This window comes from Zeus faber, assembly GCF_960531495.2.
Source record: "Zeus faber genome assembly, chromosome: 3".
Classification (NCBI taxonomy): domain Eukaryota; kingdom Metazoa; phylum Chordata; class Actinopteri; order Zeiformes; family Zeidae; genus Zeus; species Zeus faber.
In genome coordinates this window covers 24,991,775-25,006,792 of record NC_137190.1, presented here as the reverse complement: position 1 = coordinate 25,006,792, position 15,018 = coordinate 24,991,775, and the positions used below count along the sequence as shown (strand labels likewise).

Here is a 15,018-nt window from a genome sequence, read left to right as displayed (position 1 = left end):
ACCACCTTCATATTCTTGAGATGATCAATGTACAAAAATATTTTGTATTAAAAGCACACCGCTTCTGCAAGACAATGGGGTTGTTGGGGCTTCAATACCTACATTCAGGTATTTCTGAAATGAATTTACGTAACTACAGTTCATTGCTAACCTTCAGATGTATTCGAAAGGGCCGGCCCGCATTAATATGGGGGCCACATTTGGCCCGCAGGCCGCCGGTTGACCACCTCTAACCCTGCAATGTCACTCAAGTCCCACAGGCAGTGGGGAAAAAGCAGAAATGAAAACACAGCAATGTGTGACCACTTTATGGAAAGCACACATAAAACCTTGTGTCTAGGAGCGCACACACACACACACAGGTGTACAGTATACGTGGTTTATAGAGTCATCTAAAAGCCTTTAAAAACAAGATTAGTTGGGATAACATTGAATTAAAACGGCACTAAACATGTTAAATCATGTAAATAAATCAGGAAGATGCATATAAAAAATATTAATGCTTTAAAAACAGCATTGCAGCCTTTCGGATTACGAGCACACGAAATGTCCTGACGACCCCAACGTCCTGATAACCATAGTCTTGAATCATGAGAGAAACAGGTGCGAGATGCATATAAAATACTGAAGAATGACTTCATAAAAGCTTACAAAACAGGATTTCAAGCCTGTGCGGATTATGAGGACACAAAATGTCCTGACGATGTCCTCATAAAGTTGGTGAGTATTCAGGTGTGTAACTCAATAGTAGGACACAAGCCCTCTTGGGATATTAAAATTTTGTATCAAAGACATAATACGCCAAAGTTGACTTATAAATCATTACTATCAATTTAAAATGGATGACTTGACTTGCTGTGGAGGTTTTTTTTTGTGGTCCGATTTCGTGTTTTACTTCAAAGGCTGGCAAGCCAACCACCACCGGGTCTTGCCTCACTCATCTCCTGTAGCCACAGATGTGGAAGAAAAACGGTGTCGTATCAGTGTATTCTCCAGTTTCTCGTGTATTTCAACATTTTCGTCCCTTCTGTGACTTTCACCGTTTTGTCAGTCGACATCCGAGTGGACCGAGATCCAAGCTGCATTCCCAGCCGTTAAAGGGAACCTATAAGGGGACCCCGTTTCCTTATTTTCTGTCATATACTCTATATAATGTTAAAATTTGAGGTTCGAAAAAGATGTTGCAAAAGTGTCAAATAATGACTTAAACTAATGACTTAAAGTAATCACTGTGAGCACAATGCTCAGGCTTCCGACCGCTCTGAACGGTCGGTTTTGAAAGTTTTTGTTTTTTTTCTACTCTCCACGAGCTGCTGCAGCTCGTCACAGGTCCACTGTGTTTCTCTAAACAAAACAAATATTAAATTGTGTTTTTGGTGTAGATGTATTTATTTACATTTAATATTTCATCATTTTGCATTATTTTATTTTCCCACGTTTACATGAAACAAAATTCCCGCGTGCGACAGTCCCGTTGTGATGCGGTGTCCAGGTCCCACAAGCCTTTGACTAAAGTCGAAACTAACTTTCAAATGAGGCGTTGTAGATCTAATATGAGTGAAGATTCAGCAACTGGATTACTTATTTCTCACCTCAAATCTGTTCAGAAACAGATCCTAGTGCACTAATGACGTGAAATCCATGAAAGTTACGCAGAAAATAGAACGAAAACTGGAAGTTATGCTCAAATCCCATTGGCTCACAGAACTAGGGGCCTCAGGAGGCTGGCTCCTCCCGTTTAAACAGAGCATCCGGAACACAATGGATTTAGAGGCATGTTAGAATGGCTAGAATGCATAATCTGAGTGGTATTTTCAGGGAACAAAACAAAAAAAACATGACTTGGGGACCTCAGACACCGTAACTTACACGAAATGGAGCATAGTAGGTTCGCTTTAAGCACAAGTGCTAATGTATGCGTAATGAATTTGAGGGATATCGTTCCATCCCGACTGTTTGAAGCTTCCACGAACCGGGAACCGCAACCGCGTAGAAAATTCCAAATTCTCGATCAAATAGCCGAGCGACGTCATCCAATTTATTTAATTAGGGGTTAAAGAACCACCTCTTCCGTTGCTTTCGCTCCTCGTTCTTTCTCATCCCCGACGTCTGTGAAGATCTGGAAGCAGCAGCTCTCATTTCTTCATGGGGTTGGATGTTTCCTCCTGGATAAGTGTTGAGAATTGTACTCAAAAGGTTCTGCTTTGGGTCTAGAAGTTTGTTCACAAATATGTCGGAATCCTGAACAAACGCTGACTAAATAGGAATTGTGCGCACGCGTATAACCGGGGATTTGCATCCATCACCGCCCATAAATTTAGTCACACCGACGTTGACATTTCCTCCAAAAGTGCTGAAACAACAAGCCGTAAAGGGGACGCAAATCGGACACGGCCGAGATAAAATATTAGGCTTAAGCACCCGCTCGGAAAGAAAAATACAAAATACAAAAAAAAAAAAAAAAGTGCCGTTGAATGGGGCGGAATTAATTTAAAATGAAAAGAATGTTCCCGGGATATCCAACACCTTGAATTGAGGTCAAAGCTACTAATCTTGGCAAGAACTGGAAGGAAATGCAGAAAGAGAGTCATTCCCCTTATTCACTGCTGCTCTGAGATGACGCTCTGTGTTCGTTCCGTCTGAATCGGTGGTTCTCAAAAGTGTTTTGTCTTGTACCCCCATCTTTTTTCAGCTGAGTACCCCCATCACAAAAAAGACAATGTAACATACATGATGTGCTGTATGTGCGTTTTATGGTTTTGTTTTGTTTTTGTTTGTTTTTTAAACGTTATATATATACAACCAATATTTTTAACACATTTCTTTTTTTTCTTTTTTTTTTTTCGAAGTACCCCGAGGAGCACGGGTAACCCCATTTGAGAAACACTTATCTCGGAGTTCTTATTGGCTGTGTAATACGTAACTGAATTGAAGGGTTTGTGGTTTCATTGTCTCATTTGAATGGTCTCCCCTGCTAAAAAAAAAAAAAAGGCAAACAAGGGGGAAAAATCTGATTAGACGAATCCCAAACAAAAGTAACAACACCAAACATGGTACACGCAAGGCTATGTCATCTCCAAACGAGGTTAGTCGTTTGAAGGAGACGCATACTGAGGTCATCTCAGGGATCAGGATTGTCGTATTGATCGGGGTTATTTTGCGATAATGGTGGATTGGCTACACATTGTCCCAAATAAGAGAAAATACATTGAGACGGAATATTTATTAAAAATTATTCGGTTTAAGAGCTTCCACAACAATGTAGCTAACACCGCAACAGCAAAGCAAACAACTCACCCGACCCAAAACACAGCAACTTTTCCCTAATTGCTGATCATTCATCTGAAACTGTACACATCCGCATTCATTTCTCCAAGTCTTCCATCGCAGTTTCCATGGCGCGGCGCAAGATAGCCGCCGCTAGCTAGTGTTAGCATTAGCACGTTGGTGGCAGGAAAGGAGTGACGTAAAACCAGGTGGAGAACTGGTTGCCCTTGACAACACAAGGGGCATTATTAACAGACAGTGGCCGAGATTCAGAGCCAACTGACGGCCGATTGCCACTATCGACCAATCGGAGCCGTATAATAAGAACTAAATAAAAGCATTATTTTGTCTTAGAGAGGAGAGGACGAATTTCAAACTTCAACTGCTGCAAAAAGTATGGAATTACGATGAATCAACTGTCTTCATCTGCGGTGATGGAGCCGTGTGCTAATCCCACTTGGCAGAGCCAAAGACAGTTTAATAACGGAAAGAAAGGAAAAGATGGCAGCTTTGGACTGCTAGCTCGGCACTATTCAACCCAGCGGCCTGCTTAATGGCTCTGAGTCGCTGACGTGTGGGAGCTGTCATGGACTCGTGATGGACTATTGATCGACTTTGAGGATGCTATACACCAGAGCCCGGGGCTTCCACCAGACCCACACATCAGGAAACACAAATAGTTCCCCCTATATCACTAACCGCTAACCGCTAACCGTTACATAAAACAGCAATCAAGCCATTAGAATGGCCCCAAGTTGTGAAAGCAAACACTGTTTTTGGTTTAATTTTCCAAAAACACACTGCACATTGGATTGCAGCACAACAGGGTGGGGCTTTTTTGCAGCTTAAATTTTTTTCCACCAAGATAACTGCAAAATAAACCCCCAAAGTACAATTCAAACACCTTTTCTAGTTTACAATATTACTTCGAAGATTTTTTTTTTTTTTTTTTATGATTTTAGTCTTACCTAAGTCAAACAGTGCTGTTTTCAATTGGAAAGTATTTTCCCTTTCTATATAAATCATGAAAAATATAAACGTAATAAATGTATTAGAGGCTAAATGTTTTCTCAGTGAAAAGGTCTTTAGTAGCAGACAAGCCAGACAATATTTAAGAAGAAGAAAGAAGAAACAGTCTTTATTCGTCACGCAACACACCACACTACAACACATGTTTGCACACACACACACACACACACGCACATGCTTTTTGATGGTGGCCGGTGAAATGGATCCTCTGCTTTTGACCCATCCTGGCTTGTCCTTCCTCCGGGGCCACAGCCAGGAGCAGTGGGCAGCGTACGTGGACGCGCCCGGGGACCAGGTGATGAGTGTCCATCGCTGGTCAGACGATGATGGGTGCATGTTTTTGGTGGGGGTCCTTACTGACGTGAGGTGGAGGAAACCCCATGTGAGCAACGGGGAGAACATGCAAACTCCACACAGAAAGGCTCCTATTTGGGAGACAACCCGCCGGAGCACGGTGCCAACAGCGCCCCAGGCGGGAATCGAACCCAGGACCTTCTTGCTGCTTACTTCCAGCATTCACCAGTGGGGAAAAGGGAAAACCTGGACTTCAGTCCCAGGTCAAATGACTCGGCAATAACCCGGGTTTCAATGTGCTCCTTGACCCGCTCGTTTTGGCCCCTTTACCGGCGCAATGCGACGCGCGTTGAAGTTCCGGACGTTGCCGCATAAACAGACAGGAATATCCGTGTATCATTCCATCGTTTCATATCCCATTTAAAATCCAAAATCAAAATTAGAAGTTAGTGACTTTTTTTCCTTGCATGGGGGACCACAAAATGTGGTGAGTGTGGGGATGGCGCCGTGGGGAACCTCGTCGCTCCAGCACCGCCCCCAGCCGGCCTCCCAACGGGAGCAACGTCTCCGCTCCCACGTCGCCGCCGTCCGCTGCTTCTCCCGTAAGTGTCGGGTTGTTCGCGAACCCTACGATTCATTTGAGCGGCTTTTTTTTGGAGGAACGAAGGGAACCGAGTCTCGCCGGGTGATGAGCCGTTTTTTTCTTTCCCAAGTTTTACAGTCGTTCCGTCGAGGCCGCAGCATTTATTCCAGGGCCTTCCATACACTCATCGCCAGATCGTCAGCTTTCTAACCGGGTTAGTAGCGCTCGTGGCTTCTCCATATTTTGATTGTCGCTGCTGCAGTTCGTTGTTCTAACCTTGCGGTTCTCCCTCCCACGTCCAAGCCGTCCCTGTCCTGCCAGTCCAGGACCCGTCCGCCCAGATCTAGCCCGACCGGGTCTCTCCCCATTCCTCACGCCCAGTGTCTCCTGATAAAACTGCCCCGTCGGCCCGGCAGCCTCTGTGTCGTGTGTTTGAGTCCCCCCTAGCCCTGGTCGTAACGGTCGTTGTCTGTTTATGTTGCACTCTCCCTTATCGCCCCCCCCCAATCACGCTGGAAACCATGACACTCCCATTCTCCGTCGTGTTCGTGACGTTGAACGTGACACACCAGGGAAAAAAAATAATAATTTAAGGGCATTTCTCCTGGCGATGGGAAAGGTATCAATCACCCATTTTTAGCGGGTATACCCGGGTAAACAAACCCGGGTGTACCCGCTCATTTTGGTGTGGAAAAGGGTATTAGACTGCACTGCTCTCTCTCTACCTCCGCCACCGAGGGGAGATATTTACAGCCGCACAAAATATGCGGCGGAGTCATATCTGCCAACGGAGGGATTTTTTGATACAGTTGTACAGACGTTCAGTTCAGCTGCTATCGCCGGCAAAAATGACAGCCCGCCATCTCTCCCTCGCCCTCGCCCTCTCCCTCTTTCTCTTTCTCTCTCTCTCTCTCTCTCTAACCCCCCACCATCAAGAAACTCGCTCACTCACACACGCACGCACATCTTTGCTGACGCCCATTCACTACACGTCAATCATGGCCTTTTTTTTTCACGAATTATAACGAGCAACTTCAGATAGATGAAATATCTACTGTGTGTGTGTGTGTGTGTGTGTGTGTGTGTGTGTGTGTGTGTGTGTGTGTGTGTGTGTGTGTACTGTATATGTACAGTGTATAGATTGGTGTGATGTGGCTTTACCTCTGCTTGTGGCTGAGCTCCAGGATCCTCTGGACATCCCTCTTGGTGACAGAGTCGTCGTTTTTCAGCGACTAAAAACAGAAGCAGAGAGGAGTTTCATACACTCCACACTCTGTGGAGCCGGGGAAATTAAATATAACATGGTTATGGGCTCGGTTATTTCCATTCCAGCACACAGGAGAGAAGAGGGGGCGACATATAAACTGCCAAGTTACACCAAACACTGCATTTCATCCGCTTCAAAATTCAAGTCTTACTTTAAGGAATGATATGTATATATTCATGTTTGCTGAAGTTTAACCGGGAAGACTTTCTATTTCTATTCCTCTTTCATTTATATTCTGGCTTTTTCTGTTTACGCAGCATTTACAGCCAATAAATTATCTCTCTGCCTCCTGTCATTATTTATAACTAAAATCAATAATTTATACAAATCCAGTCCAGAGTATCACATCACTCGGGGACAGTAACGCATATAGAAATATATAATAAATTATCTTTCATTGTAATAAATCAATTATTGCCTATGACATTGCATTACATTTGTGTCTCTTCTGAGTGAACAAATATTATGAGGGTATCAATCATAATACAATTTATATGTAGAATTAGAATTTCCTTATTATAAAAAAGTTGTTACAAAAGTAAAAAAAAGAAAGTTACCTAAATCCTATAATCATTCATTTTATGGGGGTAATTTTCTGGGTTATTGTTTTATTATGAAACTTATTTACCTACCTGGAAGTAGTATTTACTCCAGTTAGATATAGTGTCATTGTAATAAATAATGGATTATCTATACGGTAGAAATATCAACAACTTTATATGGGTTCTGTTCATTTCTTTATAATAAAAATCAGGAGCCTTGGAAGTAGTATTTAATCCTATTAAGACAATATTATTATAATAAATAAATTATAGCTGCAGGCAGCAATACGTGGGGTCCAGGGTAGTCGGCCCTTCGTTATTGGTCAATGGACGGCAGTGCTTTGGCTCTTTGTTCTGGTCTTTTGTGCCTGTAGAAGTTTGTTCGTTCCAGCCTGGTTACAGTGTAGTTCTATGATCGAGCGGTGTTTGCGGCTGTGGGTGGGTTTCCTACGCCGCAGCTCAAGGTGGTTATCATTCTGAAGTACGGCTGCATGATTATGGCTAAAATGATAATCACGATTATTTTAGTCAATATTTTGAACTCCATTATTTATCACGGTTATTAATCCATTTTGTGGAACCGAATTGATTTATTGCACATTGTGAATCAACAGAAACTGCCGTCACAATAATAATTTGTTTTTATATTCCTATAAATAAATAAACTTCAATCTTTTGAATAAAAATAGGACTTTCTCCACATTAATTCAATCTTCTTATCGCTATATTACATCGAAAACAAGAAGGTCAGTTACATTACACATGCAAGTTTTTTGCAAGGAAGAAAACAGCTGAAAGTGGGTCAGCCTGCTCGCCGATTAGAGCTGACAACAATCCACGGAGAACGCAGTGTCCTGACTATCTCCTCCAGTACTTTTCATGAGTGCAAAAGTTCACTTGTAACGGCCCGGTAGACTTCAGTGCTGTCAGGTGATCTGTGATCATCTTGGGCATGCGTGCTGTGCGTGACGCCATTTTGGTGAGGTTGCGATTGTTGATCACAAACTCCATCCACAATACTGAGCCTGATCTGGATGAAACTCGAACTTCACCATGTTGGAACTGCCCCGAATTCACATCTCATTCAGATTGTCTCTGGGTTCGTCGGCTCCATGATGTCCACGAAGTTCAGATGTCTGTCCCATCATGCACGTGCCGCCATCTTGGTGAGGATCCAGTTGACCATCACTAGACTGCAGTGCTTTCATGTGACTAGTGCATGCTGTCATTTGTGCATGTGCGCATGTTGTGACGATGACAAAAAATACAGTTTTTACTCAATCATTCCACACAATTAATTGACCGATCTGGATCAAACTTGGACGACAGCATGTCGGGACCGCCCCACATACACATCTTGTCTGTGGGTGGGGCGGATGCATGACATCCTGAATACTGACGTCAGTTTTTCATTAACAATAGGAAGACCCATTGGGGCTGGACTCCTACTTGCATTTTTCTTTTTTTTTTATTATAAGAATTAGCCACCTTGGAAGTAGTATTTAAGAACATTTTGTATGGTACGAGAGGAGGAACCATTTCCAAAATCATTGCACTGTCAAGCATTATAAACCAGTGCTAACCCCTGGAGCTAAACGAATATTCTGCAATGGAACGTTGTGAATAATCCAAACGGGGCTGCAGGCGTGTTGTGCATCTAAATGCCCTCTAAGAAAGGAAGCGACCGATCCCCATTCTCATTTCATTTTTTTATTTATTTATTTATTCTCAGAAGATGTGAAAACAATGGCAAAATAGCTGCTTTGATGTTTTTTGATCAAATCTGGTCTTGATGGGTAATGATTCCACAGGGCTCCAACGTGCCCTGCGGAATGTATATTAGCTTTTTCTATTTTTTTATTTTCATCTAAAACCACATTCATTGTGTAATTAACCATGACCTGGAATAATCATTTATTTAAAAAGCAAAATGAAAGTGAAATACACATTTTCTCTGTTTGCATATTCTCTCATTGATCACTTATAAGGCTGTATGACCTTGACATTATTAATGTTTAATGCTGTATATTACTGTATAATGAGTAACGGTGTTGACGGTACTTATTTTATTTTGGGACTTTTGCCTAAAAAGGCACTTGGTTTATATTGTTGTTTTTTGTGATTTTCTCGATTTTTATTTTTTATATTTTTGGTTACATTTTTATATATTTTATATTTCGTTATGTGTATTTGACATTCTTATTTATTTACATTTTAATATTTTTTATGTTCATTATATTCATGAATTCAGTTGAAAAGGCATATATTTGCATTTAATTCCATTAAAACCTTTCCTTTAACTCAACACCGTGGTAACAAATGTTCTGGAGGGTGAAATGAAAGATTCCCTCCTTTGTTTGTTTTTTGTTTTTTTGTTTTTTTTTTACAGTTCCAAAGCCCCCGTCCCAAACCCGCCATGTGCTGGAGAGACGTTTGACGAATGAGAGGAAAACACTCGTATGGAGCGGGTGCAGCTCGGGGACTTGAGCTTGTTTCATTGCGATGCTCTTTTTGCAACTTGTAGAAACAAAACCTTCGCCCGATTCTACTCCAAGTAGTTGCTATAGGTTGCAGAGTGAACAATAGCTGCGATGCAACTTAATGATGGGCTAACTTGCTCATATAATATCTTCAAAGAAATCCCTTAAGGTCTTCATAGTAAAGCAATAATATGCAGCCAGACAGTTGTTAGTTGCACATAGACAGTTGCACATTTACTCCATGTCATTTAATTTGGAATAGTTTCTGATAACTATATTTTTGTTTTTATTATATATTTATTTATTATTATTAATATGGTTATTATTATTATTATTATTATTATTATTATTATTATTATTATTGTATTTGTATTTGTATGATGTGCTTTTATTAGAACATAAAACTCAAACCTGCATAACAAAATAATAACATCTTATTTATGGATTTCATTTCCAAGTGGGCATGTTGGCATCATTTAGAGGAAAAATAAGGATATTGCATTCAGGAATTGAAAACTGACTGAAGAAGGGATGCATGAACCTAGTGCAGTATATTACATGAGGTGCAAATGGAAACAGAAGGGGAAAGATGAATTTTAAAAGAAGCGGCTAAATCTCAAGATGTTTCCCCAATGGTCTTACACAGATCTGAAGCTCATCGCTGACGTGTAACGTGAAATCGTTCAATCCATGCTTTGCATAACAAAGGCAGAGGAGTCGTGTGACACACAGTCATAGAGCCAATCAATAATCATAAATTTAGCTTCAAACTAGGGTGAACAATGCAGGGAGGTTTATGGAACGTGACTTAAATCCCTTCTCTGACAGCGCTCATGCAGCTATTTGAACCTCGGATACGGCTTTGAATCTCCGATATAGGCTGGGTTTGCCAAAACGCAGAGCATTTGCATACAGGTGTTTGTTCATGAGGAGGTTCATGAGTCTGTCTATATAACAGCTTCCAAGATGTCACTGATCAATCATCAGAATCTGTCTTTTTGATTTCTGGTGTCGCTTTTCCAGACAGCGTTTCCCCGCCAGGTCGCACGCCTGGTGCACTGAGATTTAGGTCTCCAATCTGGACTGCGCACACCGTGCACGCACGCCCCCGGCAAGGGCTGCAAAAAGGATAAAACTGAGAGAAAGTCCCAACGCAAAGGGGGGTGCTCGCAAAATAATGTTTTAATGCTTTTAGATCTTGGCTTTAACCTGCGTGCGTACTCATAAAAGCTTGTGTCTAGGAGCACACACACGCACACACACACACACACACACACACACACACACACACACACACACACACACACACACACACACACACACACACACACACACACACACACACACACACAGTGGATTTCAGGGGAGAACGCAGGGGATACGTCCCCAGTATTTACAACACGTGCATTTGTCCTACCCAATATAAACATGAAAGAAGCAGGGGACTTTTATTTTGAAAAAACACTATAAAGTTACCCATTAGACTTACTGAGAATTGAGAGTTGCTCAGTGCCCCTGACTTTTTTCTTCAGCGTTGGGTCTTTTGTTACACCCAAAATATGATTATGATTAATATGATCAGTGTTTTAATCAGTTATGGACAAAAGGTGTTGTATTCTTTTTTTCAATCAGCTGCAATAACATAGTTGACATGAACAAGATCCCTCAAAATCATGCCAACGCACAGATATGTGTGATATGTTTTGAATGTGCAGAACATTTTGAACATAAACAGAAATCTTGCTGAAAGACACATGAGCCTTTCAAGTCCAGGGGTCTATAAATGAATTTAAATGGATACATTTATCAGTGACGCGAATAAGTGTGAAATGCACATTAAATAGTTGACTTCCCCAAACACAAAACGGACTGAAGAGTAAAACATGCCTGTTTGTGTGTGGATTCAGTCGGAATAATATTAAATGAGCAAAGTTGATCTACGGGAAAATAGACATTTGAAAGAAACACAGAAAGCAGAGAGCCTTACTGCATTATATTTCATTATATTTTCAATTGTCAACTGGTGCCTAAATTTTGTGTTTTCCTTTACATAAATTAAGACAAATTAAGACAATCCACCATGGATTGATGCAGAAAAGGCACAACTTAGTAGACAAAAAAAAATGTGGGAAATGAAGTGTTTGATGCTCACGTTTACTCCTAGAGAAGATACATGTACTATATTTTTGTCTTGAAAGAATTAAATATTATAGACTTATACTCTTATTCTTGCCATATCGTCTTCTTCTACTGTAACTGACTGAAGGTCAGTTGAAGGTCTTCAGTTTGAATTTTCATTTGGGTCTGTCCTTTAGTTCTGTGGCTCTGTTAACTGAAAAGAGTTGCCTCCAAATACTTTTTGTTCCCCAGCTGTGATTGTGTTCAGCAAAACGGAGCAGGGCCTTACAATGGTCTTTGCCTGGGGCCTCCAAATCATTAAAACGGCTCCTGGTAGTGCAGTGTTTATTCTGACCTTATTCCTGACATGTTTTACAATAAAATAATCCCATGGCACTATAACACTATCCTGTTAACAACTAAACACGTCACAATCTCATAGAACTGTGCTAATTATTATGGCCCATTAATAGCGATGCAAGACACAGGATGATGAGCTGCGAGTCCTGACAACATTCACAACCAAATATCTCGGTTTTCAGTACAATTGAAATAATAATAATAATAATATTACACTTGTTTTCAGCTAACATATTGTATAGAGTGCATATATATATATATATATATATATATATATATATATACACACATACATACATACATACAGGCAAGCAGAAAAGTGCACAAAGATTTTTTTTTTTTTTTAAGCATGAATGAGCATCTAGGTAGTGGATTTTCTGGGAGAGATATATATATGAGGAACACATCCTTGGCGCGCCCAAGATCCGGGAGCCCACGACAGTGCGCATCGGGCGCCCGTGATCTGTGCTCCGCTGTGGGTTCCTGTGCCGCTCCGTTTCCTTATTGAAGGAAACAAAACACTGTGCGTAATGGGGACACTTCCTCCCTCAACAACTCCCCCCGTCGACAGATGCCTAGAGCAAAATGGCGAGAACCAGAGCTGGATCCGTGTGCCTCTTCCTTTTTTTTGAGGACCTGCCCTTCTTAACATCTCTGCATTGTCCTTCTTTTGACTCATGTTCATCGTTCAAGGAAGTAACGGCACTAGTTCTCACTTTCAGTGTGAAACTTGACACAGAGCTGCATTTCTGTAAGAACTGACAATTTGGATGAACTCCTAGTGCAGCAATTGCAATTTTGATCTTGCAACACAAGAGATCATTTAGATTATTTATGTATTTTAAGTGGAATTTGAAACCTTTTTCACCACACTAAGTGTGCCTCGGCCCAGTGGTTGAAAACCACTGGTGTCGGAAAACCCCCCGAAAAAAGGCCCGACGCTCCATCTACTGTGATGTTTGAGGAAGATGCGATGGGAAACCTACCTGGAGGTTTCCTTTTATGCTATCCAGCTCCTTAGACGTCTTGGAGAGCTGGTGCAGGATGCCACTCCTCTCGCTGAACACCTCCTTCAGCTTCCTTTCCAGTCCCTCATAGCTTTGTCTGGCGGAAATAGAGCGATAAAGAGGAAGAGAGAGACAGGAGTGAAATTAAAGCATTTGTTGTTGGGAGGGTCATCCACTCTGTATGCTGCCTGGAGGAGAGAGGTATTTTAAAGTGGATGTCGATTTGAAGTGTCGTCATTCGAGCTTACGTGGGGAGAGGGATGGATGAGAAACTGATATCTAAGTCCACGCATATACAGTGGGGCAAAAAAGTATTTAGTCAGCCACCAATTGTGCAAGTTCTCCCACATGTAATTTTCATCATATGTACACTTCGACTATGAGAGACAGAATGGGGGGAAAGAATCCAGGAAATCACATTGTAGGATTTTTAATGAATTAATTGGTAAATTCCTCGGTAAAATAAGTATTTGGTCACCTACAAACAAGCAAGATTTCTGGCTTTCACAGACCTGTAACTTTTTCTTTAAGAGGCTCCTCTGTCCTCCACTCGTTACCTGTATTAATGGAAACTGTTTGAACTCGTTATCAGTATAAAAGACACCTGTCCACAACCTCATACAGTCACACTCCAAACTCCACTATGGCCAAGACCAAAGAGCTGTCAAAGGACACCATAAACAAAATTGTAGACCTGCACCAGGCTGGGAAGACTGAATCTGCAATAGGTAAGCAGCTTGTTGTGAAGAAATCAACTGTGGGAGCAATAATTAGAAAATGGAAGACATACAAAACCACTGATAATCTCCCTCGATCTGGGGCTCCACACAAGATCTCACCCCGTGGGGTCAAAATGATCACAAGAACGGTGAGCAAACATCCCAGAACCACACGGGGGGACCTAGTGAATGACCTGCAGAGAGCTGGGACCAAAGTAACAAAGGCTACCATCAGTAACACACTACGCCGCCAGGGACTCAAATCCTGCAGTGCCAGACGTGTCCCCCTGCTTAGGCCAGAACATGTCCAGGCCCATCTGAAGTTTGCTAGAGAGCATTTGGATGATCCAGAAGAGGATTGGGAGAAAGTCATATGGTCAGATGAAACCAAAATAGAACTTTTTGGTAAAAACTCAACTTGTCGTGTTTGGAGGAGAAAGAAAGCTGAGTTGCAGCCAAAGAACACCATACCTACGGTGAAGCATGGGGCCGGAAACATCATGCGTTGGGGCTGTTTTTCTGCAAAGGGACCAGGACGACTGATCCATGTAAAGGAAAGAATGAATGGGGCCATGTATCGTGAGATTTTGAGTGAAAACCTCCTTCCATCAGCAAGGGCATTGAAGATGAAACGTGGCTGGGTCTTTCAGCATGACAATGATCCCAAACACACCGCACGGGCAACGAAGGAGTGGCTTCGTAAGAAGCATTTCAAGGTCCTGGAGTGGCCTAGCCAGTCTCCAGATCTCAACCCCATAGAAAATCTTTGGATGGAGTTGAAAGTCCGTGTTGCCCAGCCCCAAAACATCACTGCTCTACAGGAGATCTGCATGGAGGAATGGGCCAAAATACCAGCAACAGTGTGTGAAAACCTTGTGAAGACTTACAGAAAACGTTTGATCTCTGTCATTGCAAACAAAGGGTAAATAACAAAGTATTGAGATGAACTTTTGTTATTGACCAAATACTTATTTTCCACCATAATTTGCAAATAAATTCTTTTAAAAATCAGACAATGTGATTTTCTGGATTTTTTTTTCTCATTTTGTCTCTCATAGTTGAGGTGAACCTATGATGAAAATAACAGGCCTCTCTCATCTTTTTAAGTGGGAGAACTTGCACAATTGGTGGCTGACTAAATACTTTTTTGCCCCACTGTATACTGTATAAGAAAATCGCGTTTTAAATCAGGCTTTTGCGAAAGGTACCCTAAATATTTTACTTCTGAAACAAAAATGAAAAGGAAAAAACAGTTTGAAAAAATAACAAGACATCTAAAGTGTGATTTTTAAGTGATTTATTTTCACTCTTTTGAAAGGTACATTGCTCATTTAAATATGCATTGCTCATTT

At 41.5% G+C, this 15,018-nt stretch overlaps 1 protein-coding gene across 1 annotated transcript in view; it reads right to left on the bottom strand.

Annotated features, from left to right (window-relative positions):
• luzp2 (leucine zipper protein 2) overlaps window positions 1–15,018 on the bottom strand; it is a gene marked incomplete at its 3' end in the record, with an annotated part of 156,772 nt that overhangs the window by 51,215 nt on the left and 90,539 nt on the right. The window contains exons 2-3 of the mRNA XM_079997302.1: window positions 12,927–13,044; window positions 6,335–6,405 (exon numbers count right to left, since the gene is read on the bottom strand). Coding sequence (XP_079853428.1) covers window positions 6,335–6,405; window positions 12,927–13,044 — 189 coding nt within the window. The remainder of the gene's footprint in view (window positions 1–6,334; window positions 6,406–12,926; window positions 13,045–15,018) is intronic.